Raw genomic sequence first — 20,595 nt, forward strand, 5'->3', positions numbered from 1 at the left:
CAAGCCATGTTGGACTGTTAGGATTGTTGGGTAACTGGACATACTGGCATTATAAACGCATGCATATGCACTCAACCTATAAACAACTAGAGTGTTGGCAGGGAAACGGACAGGACAGGCACGCAAAACACCCCCTCCCCACATACTTTTACATACTTCCATGTACCTGGTATCTGTGTGTACCCTGGTGCGGCAGCGCTGACGAAGGCTCCTCTGGTCAGGGCCGCCGCTCGACCTCTCCCTCTGGCCACCTGGGCTGCTACCGCTGAGGCTGCCACTGCAGCTAGGGCTCCTTTAGTCTACACAGAGACAGCAGAGTATTATTGATGACTGATCAAACAGGCGGTAACTGACAGTCGATGAGACTCTGTATCGGGTCGTGAAAGTACGAGAGGAAGTCCCTGATAATTGGTCAGGCTTTCTTCTAAAGAGGATCGATATCGCTAACAGACCACTCAGACTCCTGGCAACAGAAAGTATTGCTAGCTGATCAGAGGAGACAGCATTGGTAACATACGGCATGTTGTGGGATGATCTTCTTCTTCTTGTTGTTGGCGGCGGCGGCGTTGGGGCCAGAGAAGAGTTTCTCCAGAGCAGCCAACGCAGCCGAAGCCTTCGCCACCTTCTTATTAGGCCCCGCCCCGCGGAACTTCTGACCATCCACCTCCACCTGGAGAGAGAGAGGGGGAGAGACACACACACACACACGCACACTTAAGTAAGATGGCATTGATATCAGTCGAGTGGCTGGATAAGGATATCCTGTATGTCCGGTGGTATTATATTCATGCTGCTGACCAGCCAGAGGATCTATTCATGGGTTGCACATCCGTCACTCGATCACATTGTTGCCATTACTACAACCGTTCTACAGCCGCCGCAGCATATTGATATCTGACTGATGGCTAAGGCCAGATCTTTCTGAACGGGGGCTAATGACTTTTTAGTCAGATTTCCACGGTAGTGGCCGGGAAATACGATGACATTGGCAAAGCAGACAAATAATTAGTGCGGAACAACTTTGTCATCATTAGAATGTCGTCAAGTTTACTTTAGAGAGTGGCAATGTTGCCAAGAGCCAAAAAAAAGAGCCAAAAATGTTGGTGCTCTCCCCTCAATCCTAGCTAGCTAAAGTAACACTGAAAGTCAATCTAGAGATTTCACAATGATGACAAAAGCTTGTCCTACTAATGATTTGCCTCCTTTTGATGTGTCATCGTGTTTTCAAGCCACAGAAATACACTTTAGACAAAATCTTCATCAGTACTCATTGAGACTGCATTGAGTAGAATGTTCTGCTGGGCATCAGTCCTAAAGCGGACGTTCAAAACAATATTGTCACAAAACGTGCAACCCATGAGTAGCTCCAACACACCACTACATGTCATGTGTGACAGACTTGACCTGCTCACATCGATGTGAATCTATCAGTGAGTCGCTGAGGCGTGACAGAAATCGACGAGGCCAACAGCCCTAGTGGGATGAATGGATAGGACGTCATGGCCAACGGCTCTGGGGGGATGAATGGATAGGACGACACGGCCAACGGCTCTGGGGGGATGAATGGATAGGACGACACGGCCAACGGCCCTAGTGGGATGAATGGATAGGACGACACGGCCAACGGCTCTGGGGGATGAATGGATAGGACGACACGGCCAAGGGCTCTGGGGGATGAATGGATAGGATGACACGGCCAACGGCCCTGGGAGTGATGAATGAATAGGACGACACGGCCAACGGCCCTGGGGGATGAATGGATAGGACGTCACGGCCAACTGCTCTGGGGGATGAATGGATAGGACGACACGGCCAACGGCCCTAGTGGGATGAATGGATAGGGACGACATGGCCAACGGCTCTGGGGGATAAATGGATAGGACGACACGGCCAACGGCTCTGGGGGATGAATGGATAGGAGGACACGGCCAACAGCTCTGGGGGATGAATGGATAGGACGACATGGCCAACGCCTCTGGGGGATGAATGGATAGGACGACACGGCCAACGGCTCTGGGGGATGAATGGATAGGACGACATGGCCAACGGCCCTGGGGGATAGGGACGACATGGCCAAAGGGCCTAGGGGAGAATGAATGGATAGGACGACACGGCCAACCGCTCTGGGGGATGAATGGATAGGGACGACACGGCCCTGGGTGGATGAATGGATAGGACGACATGGCCAACGGCTCTGGGGGGGGATGAATGGATAGGACGACACAGCCCTGGGAATGGATGAATGGATGAATGGATAGGACGACACGGCCAACGGCCCTGGGGGATGAATGGATAGGATGACACGGCCAACGGCTCTGGGGGATGAATGGATAGGACGACACGGCCAACGGCTCTGGGGGATGAATGGATAGGACGACACGGCCAACGGCTCTGGGGGATGAATGGATAGGACGACACGGCCAACGGCTCTGGGGGGGGATGAATGGATAGGACGACACGGCCAACGGCTCTGGGGGGAATGGATAGGACGGCTCGACATGGCCAACGGCCCTGGGGGAATGAATGGATAGGACGACACGGCCAACGGCTCTGGGGGATGAATGGATAGGACGTCACGGCCAACGGCTCTGGGGGGATGAATGGATAGGACGACACGGCCAACGGCTCTGGGGGATGAATGGATAGGACGACATGGCCAACGGCTCTGGGGGATGAATGGATAGGATGACACGGCCCTGGGTGGATGAATGGATAGGACGACACGGCCAACGGCCCTGGGGGATGAATGAATAGGACGACACGGTCAACGGCCCTGGGGGATGAATGAATAGGGACGACATGGCTAACGGCCCTGGGGGATGAATGAATAGGACGACACGGCCAACGGCCCTGGGGGATGAATGAATAGGGACGACACGGCCAACGGCCCTGGGGGGGTGAATGAATAGGGACGACATGGCCAACGGCCCTGGCCAACGGGGGGATGAATAAATAGGACGACATGGCCAACGGCCCTGGGGGATGAATGAATAGGACGACACGGCCAACGGCTCTGGGGGATGAATGGATAGGACGACACGGCCATCGGCCCTGGGGGATGAATGGATAGGACGACACGGCCAACGGCTCTGGGGGATGAATGGATAGGATGACACGGCCAACGGCCCTGGGGGAGGGGGATGAATGAATAGGACAACACAGCCAACGGCTCTGGGGGATGAATGAATAGGACGACACGGCCAACGGCCCTGGGGGATGAATGAATAGGACGACAAGTCCAACGGCCCTGGGGGATAAATGGATAGGAAGACACGGCCCTGGGGGATGAATGGATAGGGACGACACGGCCAACGGCTCTGGGGGATGAATGAATAGGACGACATGGCCAACGGCTCTGGGGGATGAATGGATAGGACGACACGGCCAACGGCCCTGGGGGGAGATGAATGAATAGGATGACATGGCCAACGGCCCTGGGGGATGAATAAATAGGGACGACATGGCCAATGGCCCTGGGGGATGAATGAATAGGACGACACGGCCAACGGCCCTGGGGGATGAATGAATAGGACGACATGGCCAACGGCCCTGGGGGATGAATGGATAGGACGACACGGCCAACGGCCCTGGGGGATGAATGAATAGGACGACATGGCCAACGGCGCTGGGGGATGAATGAATAGGTCGACACGGCCAACGGCCCTGGGGGATGAATGAATAGGACGACACGGCCAACGGCTCTGGGGGATGAATGGATAGGACGACACGGCCAACGGCTCTGGGGGATGAATGGATGGACAACACGGCCAACGGCCCTGGGGGAGGGGGATGAATGAATAGGACGACACGGCCATCGGCCCTGGGGGGATGAATGAATAGGACGACACGGCCAACGGCTCTGGGGGATGAATGGATAGGACAACACGGCCAACGGCCCTGGGGGGGAGGGGGATGAATGAATAGGACGACACGGATGAATGAATAGGACGACACTGCCAACGGCCCTGGGGGGGGGGATGAATGAATGAATAGGGACGACATGGCCAACGGCCCTGGGGGATGAATGAATAGGACGACACAGCCAACGGCCCTGGGGGATGAATGGATAGGACGACACGGCCAACGGCTCTGGGGGATGAATGGATAGGACAACACGGCCAACGGCCCTGGGGGGGATGAATGAATAGGGACGACATGGCCAACGGCTCTGGGGGATGAATGAATAGGACGATACGGCCAACGGCCCTGGGGGATGAATGAATAGGACGACAAGGCCAACGGCCCTGGGGGATAAATGGATAGGACGACACGGCCCTGGGGGATGAATGGATAGGACGACACGGCCAATGGCTCTGGGGGATGAATGAATAGGGACGACATGGCCAACGGCTCTGGGGGATGAATGGATAGGACGACACGGCCAATGGCTCTGGGGGAATGAATGAATAGGACACGGCCAACGGCCCTGGGGGGGAGATGAATGAATAGGACGACATGGCCAACGGCCCTGGGGGATGAATAAATAGGACGACATGGCCAATGGCCCTGGGGGATGAATGAATAGGGACGACAGGGCCAGCGGCCCTGGGGGGATGAATGAATAGGACGACACGGTCAACGGCTCTGGGGGATGAATGAATAGGACGACACGGCCATCGGCCCTGGGGGATGAATGAATAGGACGACACGGCCATCGGCCCTGGGGGGATGAATGAATAGGGACGACATGGCCAACGGCCCTGGGGGAGTGAATGAATAGGACGACAGGGCCCTGGGGGGATGAATGAATAGGACGACATGGCCAACGGCCCTGGGGGATGAATGAATAGGACGACATGGCCAACGGCCCTGGGGGGATGAATGAATAGGACGACATGGCCAACGGCCCTGGGGGATGAATGAATAGGACGACACGGCCAACGGCCCTGGGGGATGAATGAATAGGACGACATGGCCAACGGCCCTGGGGGATGAATGAATAGGGACGACACGGCCAACGGCCCTGGGGGATGAATGGATAGGGACGACACGGCCAACGGCTCTGGGGGATGAATGGATTGGACGACACGGCCAACGGCCCTGGGGGATGAATGAATAGGACGACATGGCCAACGGCCCTGGGGGGGATGAATAAATAGGACGACATGGCCAATGGCCCTGGGGGGATGAATGAATAGGACGACACGGCACTGTTCTTGGATAGACTGCTGGAGTGATGTAGTGTGTCAGATGAGCTTGCCAGTCAGTGTGCACCAATCTTAGTCCATCGAGTTGCATCGTCCATTGCAAGTCAGTCAGCCTGTGTGTGTGTCTAATCTACTGTTCCAACAGAGATACGACCGGTGTAAGGCCTCACCTCCATGACGAAGCGTTTGTCGTGGCTGCCCCCGCTCTCTGATATGAGCTCGTACTTCAGACCCCTGCGCTTCTCGTTCAGTTCCATGACGGGGTTCTTCCCACTGGCCGTCAGAATAGGACCCTGAGTTCGGACCTGAACACATGGGAGCGGAACAGAAATCAGACTGCAGCTCATTGAACGAAACTCTACTTCCTTTCATTGAAATTCAATTCAAATCCTGTTTCGTGGGGGTGTGGACAGCTCAAATTAAATGTCAATTCAAGAAATACTCATTCGCAACTCAATTCAGAACTGACTCCAACCCTGGTTTGTGTGTGTGTTCATGAGTGGTCTATACTGCACCTCCAGTGTATTTGAGTTGTCTGAGTGTGCTGTGTTATTGCTTGAGTGTGTAGATGATTCGCTCTTCCCCTCTCCGTCCGACTTCTCGTCTGCACTGCAGTCCAGGTCTGCATCGAACCCTGTGGGGTAACCCATCGCCTGCAGAACCTAGAGAGAGGCGAGGGGGAAGAGGGGGGAAGAGACACAAATCCAATATCAAACCACTTCTGATTTCTTCCTCCTTCCCCAATGCCTGTTCAAAGGTAGCGTCTGTCAGCAGCATTTCCTAACGGCACTACTGTGGGTTCTGGACTAGGTTCTGGACTAGGTTCTGAGTGACTGAGTTTGAACTCCAACACACTTCTTCTGTTTCCTGTATTATAATGAACCTGGTTCCCTCACGGCTAATTCACCGGCAGCACACAGCAGCTTTGGGGCTCTGTAGTAAGTGGACCGGCACCTTTCTCTGTGTGGACGGAACAGGAGCTCTCTTTGTGTCTGACCCAAATTGGTGCTAGTGCTTACACACACACACGCAAGTACACACACATGCACGCGCATCCACGGGGCACCAGAGCAGAGCAGCAGAGTAGCATTGAGGCCTTTTATGGCAATCTGAGGAGGTTAGAGGACTATCCCAGCCCTATGCTTGGGAGAGCCTCTTTGTTGACGACGACTTTGGGATTATCAAATCAAATCAAATTTTATTTGTCACATACACATGGTTAGCAGATGTTAATGCGAGTGTAGCGAAATGCTTGTGCTTCTAGTTCCGACAATGCAGTAATAACCAACAAGTAATCTAACTAACAATTTCAAAACTACTGTCTTATACACAGTGTAAGGGGATAAAGAATATGTACATAAAGATATATGAATGAGTGATGGTACAGAGCAGCATAGGCAAGATACAGTAGATGGTATCGAGTACAGTATATACATATGAGATGAGTATGTAAACAAAGTGGCATAGTTAAAGTGGCTAGTGATACATGTGTTACATAAGGATGCAGTAGATGATATAGAGTACAGTATATACGTATGCATATGAGATGAATAATGTAGGGTATGTAACATTATATTAGGTAGCATTGTTTAAAGTGGCTAGTGATATATTTTACATCATTTCCCATCAATTCCCATTATTAAAGTGGCTGGAGTTGAGTCAGTGTCAGTGTGTTGGCAGCAGCCACTCAATGTTAGTGGTGGCTGTTTAACAGTCTGATGGCCTTGAGGTAGAAGCTGTTTTTCAGTCTCTCGGTCCCAGCTTTGATGCACCTGTACTGACCTCGCCTTCTGGATGATAGCGGGGTGAACAGGCAGTGGCTCGGGTGGTTGTTGTCCTTGATGATCTTTATGGCCTTCCTGTAACATCGGGTGGTGTAGGTGTCCTGGAGGGCAGGTAGTTTGCCCCCGGTGATGCGTTGTGCAGACCTCACTACCCTCTGGAGAGCCTTACGGTTGTGGGCGGAGCAGTTGCCGTACCAGGCGGTCATGCAGTCCGCCAGGATGCTCTCGATTGTGCATCTGTAGAAGTTTGTGAGTGCTTCTGGTGACAAGCCGAATTTCTTCAGCCTCCTGAGGTTGAAGAGGCGCTGCTGCGCCTTCTTCACGATGATGTCTGTGTGAGTGGACCAATTCAGTTTGTCTGTGATGTGTATGCCGAGGAACTTAAAACTTGCTACCCTCTCCACTACTGTTCCATCGATGTGGATAGGGGGGTGTTCCCTCTGCTGTTTCCTGAAGTCCACAATCATCTCCTTAGTTTTGTTGACGTTGAGTGTGAGGTTATTTTCCTGACACCACACTCCGAGGCACCTCACCTCCTCCCTGTAGGCCGTCTCGTCGTTGTTGGTAATCAAGCCTACCACTGTTGTGTCGTCCGCAAACTTGATGATTGAGTTGGAGGCGTGCGTGGCCACGCAGTCGTGGGTGAACAGGGAGTACAGGAGAGGGCTCAGAACGCACCCTTGTGGGGACCCAGTGTTGAGGATCAGCGGGGTGGAGATGTTGTTGCCAACCCTCACCACCTGGGGGCGGCCCGTCAGGAAGTCCAGTACCCAGTTGCACAGGGCGGGGTCGAGACCCAGGGTCTCGAGCTTGATGACGAGCTTGGAGGGTACTATGGTGTTGAATGCCGAGCTGTAGTCGATGAACAGCATTCTCACATAGGTATTCCTATGTCCAGATGGGTTAGGGCAGTGTGCAGTGTGGTTGAGATTGCATCGTCTGTGGACCTATTTGGGCGGTAAGCAAATTGGAGTGGGTCTAGGGTGTCAGGTAGGGTGGAGGTGATATGGTCCTTGACTAGTCTCTCAAAGCACTTCATGATGACGGAAGTGAGTGCTACGGGGCGGTAGTCGTTTAGCTCAGTTACCTTAGCTTTCTTGGGAACAGGAACAATGGTGGCCCTCTTGAAGCATGTGGGAACAGCAGACTGGTATAGGGATTGATTGAATATGTCTGTAAACACACCAGCTGGTCTGCGCATGCTCTAAGGGCGCAGCTGGGGATGCCGTCTGGGCCTGCAGCCTTGCGAGGGTTAACACGTTTAAATGTCTTACTCACCTCGGCTGCAGTGAAGGAGAGTCCGCATGTTTTCGTTGCAGGCCGTGTCAATGGCACTGTATTGTCCTCAAAGCGGGCAAAAAAGTTATTTAGTCTGCCTGGGAGCAAGACATCCTGGTCCGTGACTGGGCTGGTTTTCTTCTTGTAGTCCGTGATTGACTGTAGACCCTGCCACATACCTCTTGTGTCTGAGCCATTGAATTGAGATTCTACTTTGTCTCTGTACTGGCGCTTAGCTTGTTTGATAGCCTTGCGGAGGGAATAGCTGCACTGTTTGTATTCGGTCATGTTACCAGTCACCTTGCCCTGATTAAAAGCAGTGGTTTGCGCTTTCAGTTTCAAGCGAATGCTGCCATCAATCCACGGTTTCTGTTTAGGGAATGTTTTAATCGTTGCTATGGGAACGACATCTTCAACGCACGTTCTAATGAACTCGCACACCGAATCAGCGTATTCGTCAATGTTGTTATCTGACGCAATACGAAACATCTCCCAGTCCACGTGATGGAAGCAGTCTTGGAGTGTGGAGTCAGCTTGGTCAGACCAGCGTTGAACAGACCTCAGCGTGGGAGCTTCTTTTTTTTAGTTTCTGTCTGTAGGCAGGGATCAACAAAATGGAGTCATGGTCAGCTTTTCCGAAAGGAGGGCGGGGCATGGCCTTATATGCGTCGCGGAAGTTAGAGTAACAATGATCCAAGGTTTTTCCACCCCTGGTTGCGCAATCGATATGCTGATAAAATTTAGGGAGTCTTGTTTTCAGATTAGCCTTGTTAAAATCCCCAGCTACAATGAATGCAGCCTCCGGATGAATGGATTCCAGTTTGCAAAGAGTCAAATAAAGTTCGTTCAGAGCCATAGATGTGTCTGTTTGGGGGGGGGATATATACGGCCGTGATTATAATCGAAGAGAATTCTCTTGGTAGATAATGTGGTCGACATTTGATTGTGAGGAATTCTAAATCAGGTGAACAGAAGGATTTTAGTTCCTGTATGTTTCTTTCATCACACCATGTCTCGTTAGCCATAAGGCATACGCCCCCGCCCCTCTTCTTACCAGAAAGATGTTTGTTTCTGTCGGCGCGATGCGCGGAGAAACCCGCTGGCTGCACCGCCTCCGATAGCGTCTCTCCAGTGAGCCATGTTTCCATGAAGCAAAGAACGTTACAGTCTCTGATGTCCCTCTGGAATGCTACCCTTGCTCGGATTTCATCAACCTTGTTGTCAAGAGACTGGACATTGGCGAGAAGAATGCTAGGGAGTGGTGCACGATGTGCCCGTCTCCGGAGTCTGACCAGAAGACCGCCTCGTTTCCCTCTTTTACGGAGTCGTTTTTTGGGTCGCCGCATAGGATCCATTCCGTTGTCCTGGTTGAAAGGCAGAACACAGGATCTGCTTCGTGAAAATCATATTCTTGGTCGTACTGATGGTGAGTTGACGCTGATCTTATATTCAGTAGTTCTTCTCGACTGTATGTAATGAAACCTAAGATGACCTGGGGTACTAATGTAAGAAATAAAACGTAAAAAAACAAAAAACTGCATAGTTTCCTAGGAACGCGAAGCGAGGCGGCCATCTCTGTCGACGCCGGAAGATTACCCAGATGTGCGCGTTCCACAGCAGCCAGGAGTGGGGGCGAGCAGGAGAAGGGGTGACGGGGGACAGGGCATCCCAGTCTGACCGCAGCTGGAGCCCAAAAACACAACACTGACTGACCGCATGACCGACGCTCACTGCTCTACTCATCACATGACAGCTCTGTCTGAATCACTCACTCCTCTCACTCACAAGCACTCTCTCCTCTCCTCACTGCTCTACTCATCACATGACAGCTCTGTCTGAATCACTCACTCACTCCTCTCCTCACTGCTCTACTCATCACATGACAGCTCTGTCTGAATCACTCACTCACTCCTCTCCTCACTGCTCTACTCATCACATGACAGCTCTGTCTGAATCACTCACTCCTCTCACTCACAAGCACTCTCTCCTCTCCTCACTGCTCTACTCATCACATGACAGCTCTGTCTGAATCACTCACTCCTCTCACTCACAAGCACTCTCTCCTCTCCTCACTGCTCTACTCATCACATGACAGCTCTGTCTGAATCACTCACTCCTCTCACTCACAAGCACTCTCTCCTCTCCTCACTGCTCTACTCATCACATGACAGCTCTGTCTGAATCACTCACTCCTCTCACTCACAAGCACTCTCTCCTCTCCTCACTGCTCTACTCATCACATGACAGCTCTGTCTGAATCACTCACTCCTCTCGCACAAAATAACAGCTCCCTGTCTGGACTACTCTAGCTTATAATATCTCAGACAATAATATTATCTCTGTCTAGACTCTGACCCTGTTCACAAACACTAATGCCCCCAATGCTGTTGCTACTGTAACACTACCAGCCCCCTTTTCACACATATTACACTACGTTGTAGAACTCTCTCCAGGGGTACTTGCCCTTTACTAACCCCAAACCACTATTTTCACACCTTCCCTACATTTATCCAACCCCTTCTCTCATTGACCAGGCCAATATTGGTCACACTCGGTTACCTTGACAGCGACATGCAGCTTGGCGGTCTTCTTGGAGGAGCCCGAGGCTTCGTAGACGGTGCTGTCTAGGTCTACAGACATGGTGAAGACAGGAGCGTGGACCGGGCCGGACTGGGACAGCAGCTTGTACTGCAGACCTGGACGTATCTGATTCAGACGCATCAGAGCATTCATTGGTTGGTTGGTGTCTATTGCTTTGCTGTCGAGGACTAGGGAGGAAAGAGATAGAGATACCGGAGAGAGGGTTAACAAAATAACAGTGGTTGCTGTTCAATCAATGCATATTTTTTTCCCCTTTATTTAAATTATTTACAATGACGGCCTACCCCGGCCAAACCCTCTCCTAAACCCGGACGACGCTGAGCCAATTGTGCGCTGCCCTATGGGACTCCCGATCACGGCCGGTTGTGATACAGCCCGGGATCGAACCAGGGTCTGTAGTGACACCTCTAGCACTGAGACGCAGTGCCTTAGACCGCTGCGTGGTGTTTTAAGTTGCCTTGAAGATTTGGACTGTGTGTTTGAGTTGTACAAATGGCGCCCTTGCTTCCAAAGAGAATCCTTTCTGCCTGATTCTAACTGCGGTGGCTAAGTAGCACTCCAACCACCAACTATTTCTTCGAAACAACGAAAAACAGTTCTGAGGAGCTACGCTAGCTAGCTGTAGCCTCCTCAGGCAACAGCTTCACGTTCAGGCTGTGTGCATTATTCTATTCCAGATTCCTCCTTTAAAAAACCAAATTGCTAAATCTGCTTCTTTCCAACCAATTACTTTTCCTCTAACAGGGAGGACAGGAAAGGGGACAGCTGGATGGCTTTGAGAAACATTAGAAATCAATAACATTGATTTCCCAGTGGGTTGTGTTGTGTGTATCTGCCTTGAGAGAGGAAGGAGGAGAGAACTAGAGATAGCGGTAGGGAAACGACAGCCTGTTCGCAGATCTGTTCGTGCTGTGTAGCCAACACCTCTGGAAATGTTTGGTAATGACAATGACCATAGGAGTTGGCTTTACAGGACAAACAGATCCTGGATCAGGCTAGGAAAGGAGGGTTTGATGTAGGTGTCATGTCTTTTATAGAGAGAGAGAGAGAGAAAACACCTGCAGTCCAGTGGTGTTGGTTTAGAACAGAAGGAAATGAGTGCCTCATTCTCTCCAGGACACAAGCATTTCCTCAATCTATGGGAGAATGTGTCTGAAAGTTTAGACAGCTGTTATCATCAGGCCCATGAAGCTTTGGTAGTCTTGACTTATAAAGGGCCAGACGGTTCCTGCTGACCAAGTGAGCTGACCAGTAAAAACAAAAAACCCTAGCTATGTTACAAGTAACAAACTAGAGAAACTACTGGCCCTATATGTCCAAGTCATATTTCCGTGGGCAATTAAGTGTATTACTTATTACTTTTAATGACTTTTCATCTGATCACATGACCCAGGGAGGGAACTTCTCACAGGTCACATAACAGAGCAGGGTCAGAGGTTAGGTGTCAGGGAGGCGGGGCTGACCTTTCCTCAGGTTCCTCTTCATCTTCTTGATGAGGTCTTTGTCGTCCGTGGGCCCGTCCTCGTAGGGCCTCTTCAGCCCTGAGCCCTCCCTGTCTGACCAGGGGTACTTCTGGGAGGGGAGAGGGTCCATCTCCAGCACCTTGTAGATGTGACCGAACGCCATCAGTCTCAGAGCGTGCTGGAACAGAGAGACACACAGCAGACAGGTGAGGAGAGAAAGAAACCGAGGCACAGCAGACAGCGGAGAGGAAGAGGAGAGAAAGAAACAAAGGCACGGCAGACAGCGGAGAGGAAGAGGAGAGGAAGAGACAGAAAGACAGACAGGTGTGGACGGAAAGGGACAGACAGGACAGATGAGAAACAGAAAGTGACAACAAACAAAGCACACGGACAGGTGAGGAAAGAAAGTGACAGATACACAGACGGGTATGACGGAGGCAGGTCTAGGGGTCAGTGCCGCTGACTCCGGATCACACATTCCCCCTGGCGATGAGGGTTTGAGCCTTGTCTCGGCTCATCTGTCTAAGCCTACAGTCCAAAGATTAACAAAGAGAGGAGAAAAACAGGAAACAGAATCAACTAACAAAACAAACAGATCTGATCTCCGTGGTTCATTGATCCCATTTACAGAAATCAACTGGTTTTACTTGTTTGTTTTTATGTACAAGAGCCTATTCAGCAACAACTTCCATCACACTCACCCAAGAGTCACAGACGTTGCTTAGCAACAGTGGCTCCAGTACTAATCCCAGGTAAACAATACAAGCGGATGATTGGAGCTGCACTTTTCTTTGGCTAAGCTGAGTGGCATAGAAAAGGCACTGGGCCATCATGGATCACTATGTACAGTATGACTATGTGTGGAGAGGGATAGGCCAGTATTGTGATTGGCAGGCTGGCACCAACTATCCCTTACTGAGAGAAATTAAAGGAGAAGCAGCACTGGCTTTCCTACGTTAAAATATTTCCGCACGCACGCACGCACGCACACACACACACACACACACACACAGTGTGAGCCCTACCACTCCAGTATCCTTGCACACTGTAATCAAAATCAAATCAAATGGTATTTGTCACATGCGCCAAATAAAACAGATGTAGACCTTACTGTGAAATGCTTACTTACAAGCCCTTAACCAACAATGCCGTTTTAAGAAAATAACAATAACGAGGATATATACAGGGGGTACCGGTACCGAGTCAATGTGGAGGGATACAGGTAAGTTGGGGTAATTTGTACATGTAGGTAGGGATAAAGTGACTATGCATAGATAATAAACAGTGAGTAGCAGCAGTGTAAAAGAAAGGGGGGTGGGTGTCAATGCTAATAGTCGGGGTAGGGGTAGAAGCTGTTAAGGAGCAGTTTGGACTTAGACTTGGCACTCCGGTACCGCTTTCCACGTAGTAGCAGAGAGAACAGTCTATGACTTGGGTGACTGGAGTCTTTTGACAATTTTTAGGGCCTTCCTCTGACACCGCCTAGTATATATGTCCTGGATGGCAGTATGCTTGGCCCCAGTGATGTACTAGGCCGTACACACTACCCTTTGTAGCGCTTTACGGTCAGATGCCGAGCAGTTGCCATATATAACCGGTCAGGATGCTCTCGATGGTGCAGCTGTAGAACTTTTTGAGAATCTGGAGGCCCATGCCAAATCTTTTTAGTCTCCTGAGGCGTTGTCGTGCCCTCTTCACAACTGTCTGTGTGTGTTTGGACCATGATAGTTTGTTGGGGATGTGGACACCAAGGAACTTGAAACTCTCGACCCACTCCACTACAGCCCCGTTGATGTGAATGGGAGCCTGTTCGGCTCTCCTTTTCCTGTAGTTCACGATCAGCTCCTTTATCTTGATCGCGTTGTGGGAGAGGTTGTTGTCCTCCTCCCTATAGGCCGTCTCATCGTTGTCTGTGATCAGGCCTACCACCGTTGTGTCGTCAGCGAACTTAATGATAGTGTTGGAGTCGTGCGTGGCCATGCAGTCGTGGGTGAACAGGAAGTACAGGAGGGGACTAAGCACGCACCCCTGAGGGCTGTAAATATGGTATTGGCACTGGCCCTGGAACTGACCCTTGTATATAGCTTTCTTCCTTCCTTGTGTTCTTCTTCTTTATATTGCTTGTGTGTTTTTGTTCTACTTTACTTTTGTTATATAGTACTACTGATATTGATTACTGCATATTTGGGAAAGAGCTGGCAAGAAAGGCATTTCACTGTACTTGCATGTGACAATAACACTTGAAACTCCACAGTCAATTTCCGAATGCAAATATATCAGAGGCGCTCAGGAAAGGCTCAGATATTCATATGCAGCGTTGCTTCATGTCATTCCCAGAGCCTCTCTCTATCGCTCTCCTATCTAGCCATGTATCTACTACAATACAATTAGCCACATTGACATTCCATTGCTGTTTCACCTTCCTACAAAGGAGAGGGACGATCCACTCAGACATGCAGCTCACTCCCGCTCTATTCCTAACCCGGCTTAGTGGAGCACACACACACACACACACACACACACACACACACACACCAGGGTTTCTGTTAGCAGGTAATAGCTGTTTTTTTTACCGATACATTTTTTTTTTACGCTGATGAATAAAATTGCCGCCAGCCAATTCTCTTTAAAACATTTTTTTTTAATTCCATTGCAAAATAATGCTTTTTTGCCAATTCATTGACGGAAATACTAGTACATGCAAATACATTTGACTGGTCATATTTATCAGTCTTTTGGTTCATTTGGTTCATTTGCATAGGCCTAATTGTGTGGAATTGAATTGGTGCGTGTATTTTCATTAGTTGTTATTTACCTTATCACAAAGCAAACAGACACAGAGTTTCAGCAGAAAATCAGTCAGACAGTGTGAGAGATGTGCAACAAAACGCAATTGTGTGTTAAACGGTTTTAAAGGCCACGATTTAAAAATACCTCCCATTTGTATTTCTCAACTGGCCTATTGAAGCACATTGCTGCACTTATAATGTGAATGAAATAATACTATCAACATTTTGATTTGTTGCATCAGCCTCATTTTTAAAGTTGTTTTGATGTAGCCTAGGCTTACTGGTTGTATGAATTTGCCACCACCATGCTTCACTGTAGGGATGGTGCCTGGTTTCCTCCAGACGTGACGCTCGGCACACAATCCTGTCTCGGAGCTCTACGGATTCCTTCGACCTCGTGCACTGTCAACTGCGGGACCTTATATAGACAGGTGTGTGCCTTTCCAAATCATGTCCAATCAATTGAAATTACAATCAAGTTGTAGAAACATCTCAGGGATGATCATTGCACCTGAGCTCAATTTCGAGTCTCACAGCAAAGGGCCTGAATAATTATGTAAATAAGGTACACTGCCGTTCAAAAGTTTGGGGTCACTTATAAATGTACTTGTTATTGAAAGAAAAGCCTTTTTTTTGGTCCATTAAAATAACATAAAATTGATCAGAAATACAGTGTAGACATTGTTAATGTTGTAAATGACTATTGTAGCTGGAAACGGCAGATTTTTAATGGAATATCTACATAGGCCCATTAACAGCAACCATCACTCCTGTGTTCCAATGGCACGTTGTGTTTATCCAATGGCACGTCCAAGTTTATAATTTTAAAAGGCTAATTGATCATTAGAAAATCATTTTGCAATTATGTTAGCACAGCTGAAAACTGTTGTTCTGATTAAAGAAGCAATAAAATTGGCCTTCTTTAGACTAGTTGAGTATCTGGAGCATCAGCATTTGTGGGTTCGATTGCAGGCTCTGAAAGTCGTCAGTCTATTCTTGTTCCGAGAAATGAAGGCTATTCCATGCGAGAAATTGCCAAGAAACTTTGTTATAATCAATTTATTGATGTGATTATGATGTTCTATAGGTCAGGCCCTACTGGTCACGTGCATGCGATGCATGCAAGAAATTGCCAAGACATTGAAGATCTCATACAACGCTGTGTACTACTCCCTTCACAGAACAGAGCAAACTGGCCCTAACCAGAATAGAAAGAGGAGTGGGAGGCTCCGGTGCACAACTGAGCAAGAGGACAAGTACATTAGTGTCTAGTTTGAGAAACAGACGCCTCACAAGTCCTCAACTGGCAGCTTCATTAAATAGTACCCGCAAAACACCAGTCTCAACGTCAACAGTGAAGAGGCTCCTCCGGGATGCTGGCCTTCTAGGCAGAGTTGCAAGGAAAAAAACATCTCAGACTGGACAATAAAAATAAAATATTAAGATGGGCAAAATAACACAGACACTGGACAGAGGAAGATTGGGAAAAAGTGTTATGGACAGATGAATCTAAGTTTGAGGTGTTCGGATCATGAAGAACATTCGTGAAACGATGATGGGAGGAGTGCTTGACGCCATCTGTCAAGCATAGTGGAGTTAACGTGATGGTCTGGGGGTGCTTTGGTGGTGGTAAAGTGGGAGATTTGTACAGGGTAAAAGGGATCTTGAAGAAGGAAGGCTATCACTCCATTTTGCAACGCAATGCCATACCCTGTGGACGGCGCTTAATTGGAGCCAATTTCCTACTACAACAGGACAATGACCCAAAGCACAGCTCCAAACTATGCAATAACTATTTAGGGAAGAAGCAGTCAGCTGGTATTCTGTCTATAAGGGAGTGGCCAGCACAGTCACCGGATCTCAACCCTATTGAGCTGTTGTGGGAGCAGCTTGACCGTATGGTACGTAAGAAGTGCCCATCAAGCCAAAACAACTTGTGGAAGGTGCTTCAGGAAGCATGGGGTGAAATCTCTTCAGATTACCTCAACAAATTGACAACTAGAGAGCACCAAAGGTCTGCAAGGCTGTAATTGCTGCAAATTGAAGATTCTTTGACGAAAGCAAAGTTTGAAGGACACAATTATTATTTCAATTAAAAGTAATTATTTATAACCTTGTCAACGTCTTGACTATATTTCCTATTCATTTTGCATCTTATTTCATGTATGTTTTAATGGAGAACAAGGACATTTCTAAGTGACCCCAAACTTTTGAACGGTAGTGTATTTCAGGTTTTTTTATTCTAAAAACCTGTTTTCACTTTGTCATTATGGGGTATTGTGTGCAGATTGCTGAGGAATTGTTTTTATTTAATCCATTTTAGAATAGGGATGTAATGTAACATTTGTGGGATAAAGTCAAGGGGTCTGAATACTTTCCGAAGGCACTTTAGAAATGAGGATTTGTTATCTGTGATGATAGTAATAAATGAGGCATTACTGCGATCTGTTGACATAGGCCTATAGATAAATGCACAAATGTATTTTCCCAGTGAAGGCCATTAAAAAAAAGTATATATATATACACAAATGTATATACAGTACCAGTCAAAAGTTTGGACACACATATTCATTCAAGCGTTTTCTTAATTTTTTACTATTTTCCACATTGTAGAATAATAGTGAAGACATTAAAACTATAAAATAACATATGGAATCATGTAGGAACCAAAAAAGTGTTAAACAAAGTAGCCACCCTTTGCCTTGAAGACATCAAAACTGTGAAATAAAACATATGGAATCATGTAGTAAGCAACAACAAAAAGGTGTTGAATCAAAATAGATTTGAGATTCTTCAAAGTAGCCAGCCTTTGCCTTGATGACAGCTTTGCACACTCTAGGCATTCTCTCAACCAGCTTCATGAGGTTGTCACCTGGAATGCATTTCAATTAACACGTGTGCCTTGTTGAAAGTACATTTGTGGAATTTATTTCCTTCTTAATGCGTTTGCATTTCTATTTTTGTTCAGTATATTTTTTTGTACTCAATACTCAAGAAAAAAACATACGTCAGTACTCAAACAGTCAAACATTTCAACACACAAACACACACACACACACACCCGTCCCAGGGGTACTGAGGCAGGATTCATGGGTCGCCATGGCAGTGGTTTCCCATGCTCATCATCAAGGTGCAGCTCTTCGGTGGGGCCCAAGGTGTTGGAATGATGAGGTGTGTGTGTGTGTGTGTGGTATATAACAGTGTAGTTCTATCCCCCTCTCCACACGGCTCAGAGCCCAAAGAAGAGCATTTTAAAGAGGGTTTCCCCTGTCTGACAGGCCACATAGGGCTCCACGATATGGGCAAACAATCTAGGCCTTATTTTTAACCAAATGTTGCAATTGCGATTTGACTTGTGATTTAGAGAAAAACACTTGGGGGAACTGTTGGAATCATGGAAATGGAATGATTAATTTAATTCTATAGTTACAATACAGTGTTGACATGACATGACAACAAATGAAAATGCCAGGGAGGAGTTATTGTGACAGGGTAGGAACCAAATTGTTGACAAGTGGACCCTATAATCTTTGGCTACATTGAATGTTTTCTCTTAGCTACTTCATGTAGCTGACATAGACTGCAGTCCAAACATGTTATTTTTACCCCCTCAGCTGTTGCCCTAGCCACTTTCCCTCGGGGGAATCCCCATCGAAACCGGATGCAGTTTGATTGCCATCTTAAGTGGAGGTCCAATTTACTAACGTTGCCCCCTCTGCCCACGATTTAGCTCCAGGGAGCGAGTGAACTTTGGTCACTTGTGGGGTTGATATGACCCAGAATTCAATGCAAACTGTAGTCACATGTCAAACTCTGGTTGCTGAGAAGTGTCAAATTTAATAAAAAAAGGCTTCATATTTTGCAAAAATGGTTTTATATACATTGATTATAGCGTTGGCAAATTGGCTTAGTCTCGTAGTGAGGACGTTGCTAGATTCATAAACATATTTTTGCAATTCTGAAATTTCTTGGAACAAATGACCAAACCATAAAACTAGCTAGCCAGCTATGGGTAATTGTAGCTAGCTACCTGACAGGAGTGCTAGCTATATACGTTAGCTTACTAGGTAACGTTACATTAATAGCTTTAGATTGGTTGTTTTTAAGCTCAACTTCAAGATTTCCTCCAAGGACGTTGCCTCTCCGATCATCACTCTCCCTCGCTTGGGCAAGTGACATTTAAGGTACATTAGGAGGTGGCAATGTAAAACATAATTCAAGGGCTGAGGGTTTAGGGCAGAGGGGGCTATCTACTTTGAGTTTGAAACGCAGCCATATGCTTGCTTTGTGTAGTCCTCTTTGATTTAGAAAATACTGTTACACAAACAGCATGCTGATTTAGGTCTACACAATCACTGGTAATATCCAGCTGTATAGCTCTACCTCAGTACATTTATTAGCCTCTGTAGCTAGCGATTAGCATTAACAATTAGCGGCTAACAAGATGTAGGCCCAACTTGCTAAGAAAAAAGTAGCTGTTTGCAGATGTAAGAAACACAAACTACTAGTGTAATTATAGAATGCTAGTGGATTTATATTGAGAAGCAAATTGAAAAGCGTATAGTTGTCATCAACATTGTTGCATGCGCTGAATGCTGACTGAACGCAGGTGTCTCGGGGTCAAGGAACAACGAATGTGCTCCTTGAGTGACAGGAGGCGGCGCTAGGTCTGTGTGGAAAGCGGCATGGAGAAAGAGGTCAAAGAGATGACTGAAGTAGCGAAGTAAAATCTAAAAATCACATTTAACAGACTAAACATTTACAAACCATATATGGATCTGTGCTATTCACTTTGAACTGGATTGTGTTTACAGCATGAGCTGTTGTCAGTAGATGTTTTGAGATTAAAGCGAGAACTGCATGTAGCCACGTGTGCACATTTGTTCATATCCTTTGCTAGTTAGTGAGTTATTAGCCCAGTTATAGATCATTTGTAGTCAGCAATGGGGGAGTGATTGCTTTCCTACAAGAGCACAAAACGTGTACATTTCTACACATCTTTGAGAAGTGAGAGGGGAAAAATAGCTTTTTTTGCATCAATCAACAACAACATTTTCAGTCACCTCCTTGTCTGAAGGACAAACAGGTTCATGTCAAGCCCTGCATGTGTAATTTAGGACTGCATTGAACACCACACATTGGCTGCTACTGTAGGCTGAATGATAAAACAACTATTTCCATGTTAAAATGTTATGTTATTTCTCTATTGTTTCTGATGGTAGACCACTCCGGTAGAGCAAAATTATGATTAAATAGCCACAGTAGCCTACGTGACCACTGTCTGAAACGAGTACAGCCTCAGTATTCAAATTAAACATGCACTGGATGTTGCACAGGATTTTCACAATGTTCAAGTTTGCGCTGAGCAGACCTGAAATTTGCTCAGTGCTGAATTTTTTTTGTTGAGGGAACTTTTCCCAGGACTGCTATCTGACAATACCAATTTCTGGGTTCAAACCTGAATCGCACGCAAGCCACAAGACATGGCTACCCCATGGAGCCAAAGAGCCTAGGCATTAGCATGGGGAGCTAA

General features: G+C 47.8%; 1 protein-coding gene across 4 annotated transcripts in view; it reads right to left on the bottom strand.

Annotated features, from left to right (window-relative positions):
- LOC112260175 (spermatid perinuclear RNA binding protein) overlaps positions 1-20,595 on the bottom strand; it is a 145,822-nt gene that overhangs the window by 8,746 nt on the left and 116,481 nt on the right. For all 4 annotated transcript variants that reach the window (XM_024435070.2, XM_024435074.2, XM_024435073.2 and 1 more), the window contains 6 exons: positions 12,274-12,451; positions 10,769-10,977; positions 5,663-5,809; positions 5,318-5,452; positions 518-670; positions 167-299 (listed from right to left, as the gene is read on the bottom strand). In XM_024435070.2, the coding sequence (XP_024290838.1) occupies positions 167-299; positions 518-670; positions 5,318-5,452; positions 5,663-5,809; positions 10,769-10,977; positions 12,274-12,451 (955 nt within the window). The remainder of the gene's footprint in view (positions 1-166; positions 300-517; positions 671-5,317; positions 5,453-5,662; positions 5,810-10,768; positions 10,978-12,273; positions 12,452-20,595) is intronic.

Source organism: Oncorhynchus tshawytscha, linkage group LG20, assembly GCF_018296145.1.
Source record: "Oncorhynchus tshawytscha isolate Ot180627B linkage group LG20, Otsh_v2.0, whole genome shotgun sequence".
Taxonomy (NCBI): Eukaryota; Metazoa; Chordata; class Actinopteri; order Salmoniformes; family Salmonidae; genus Oncorhynchus; species Oncorhynchus tshawytscha.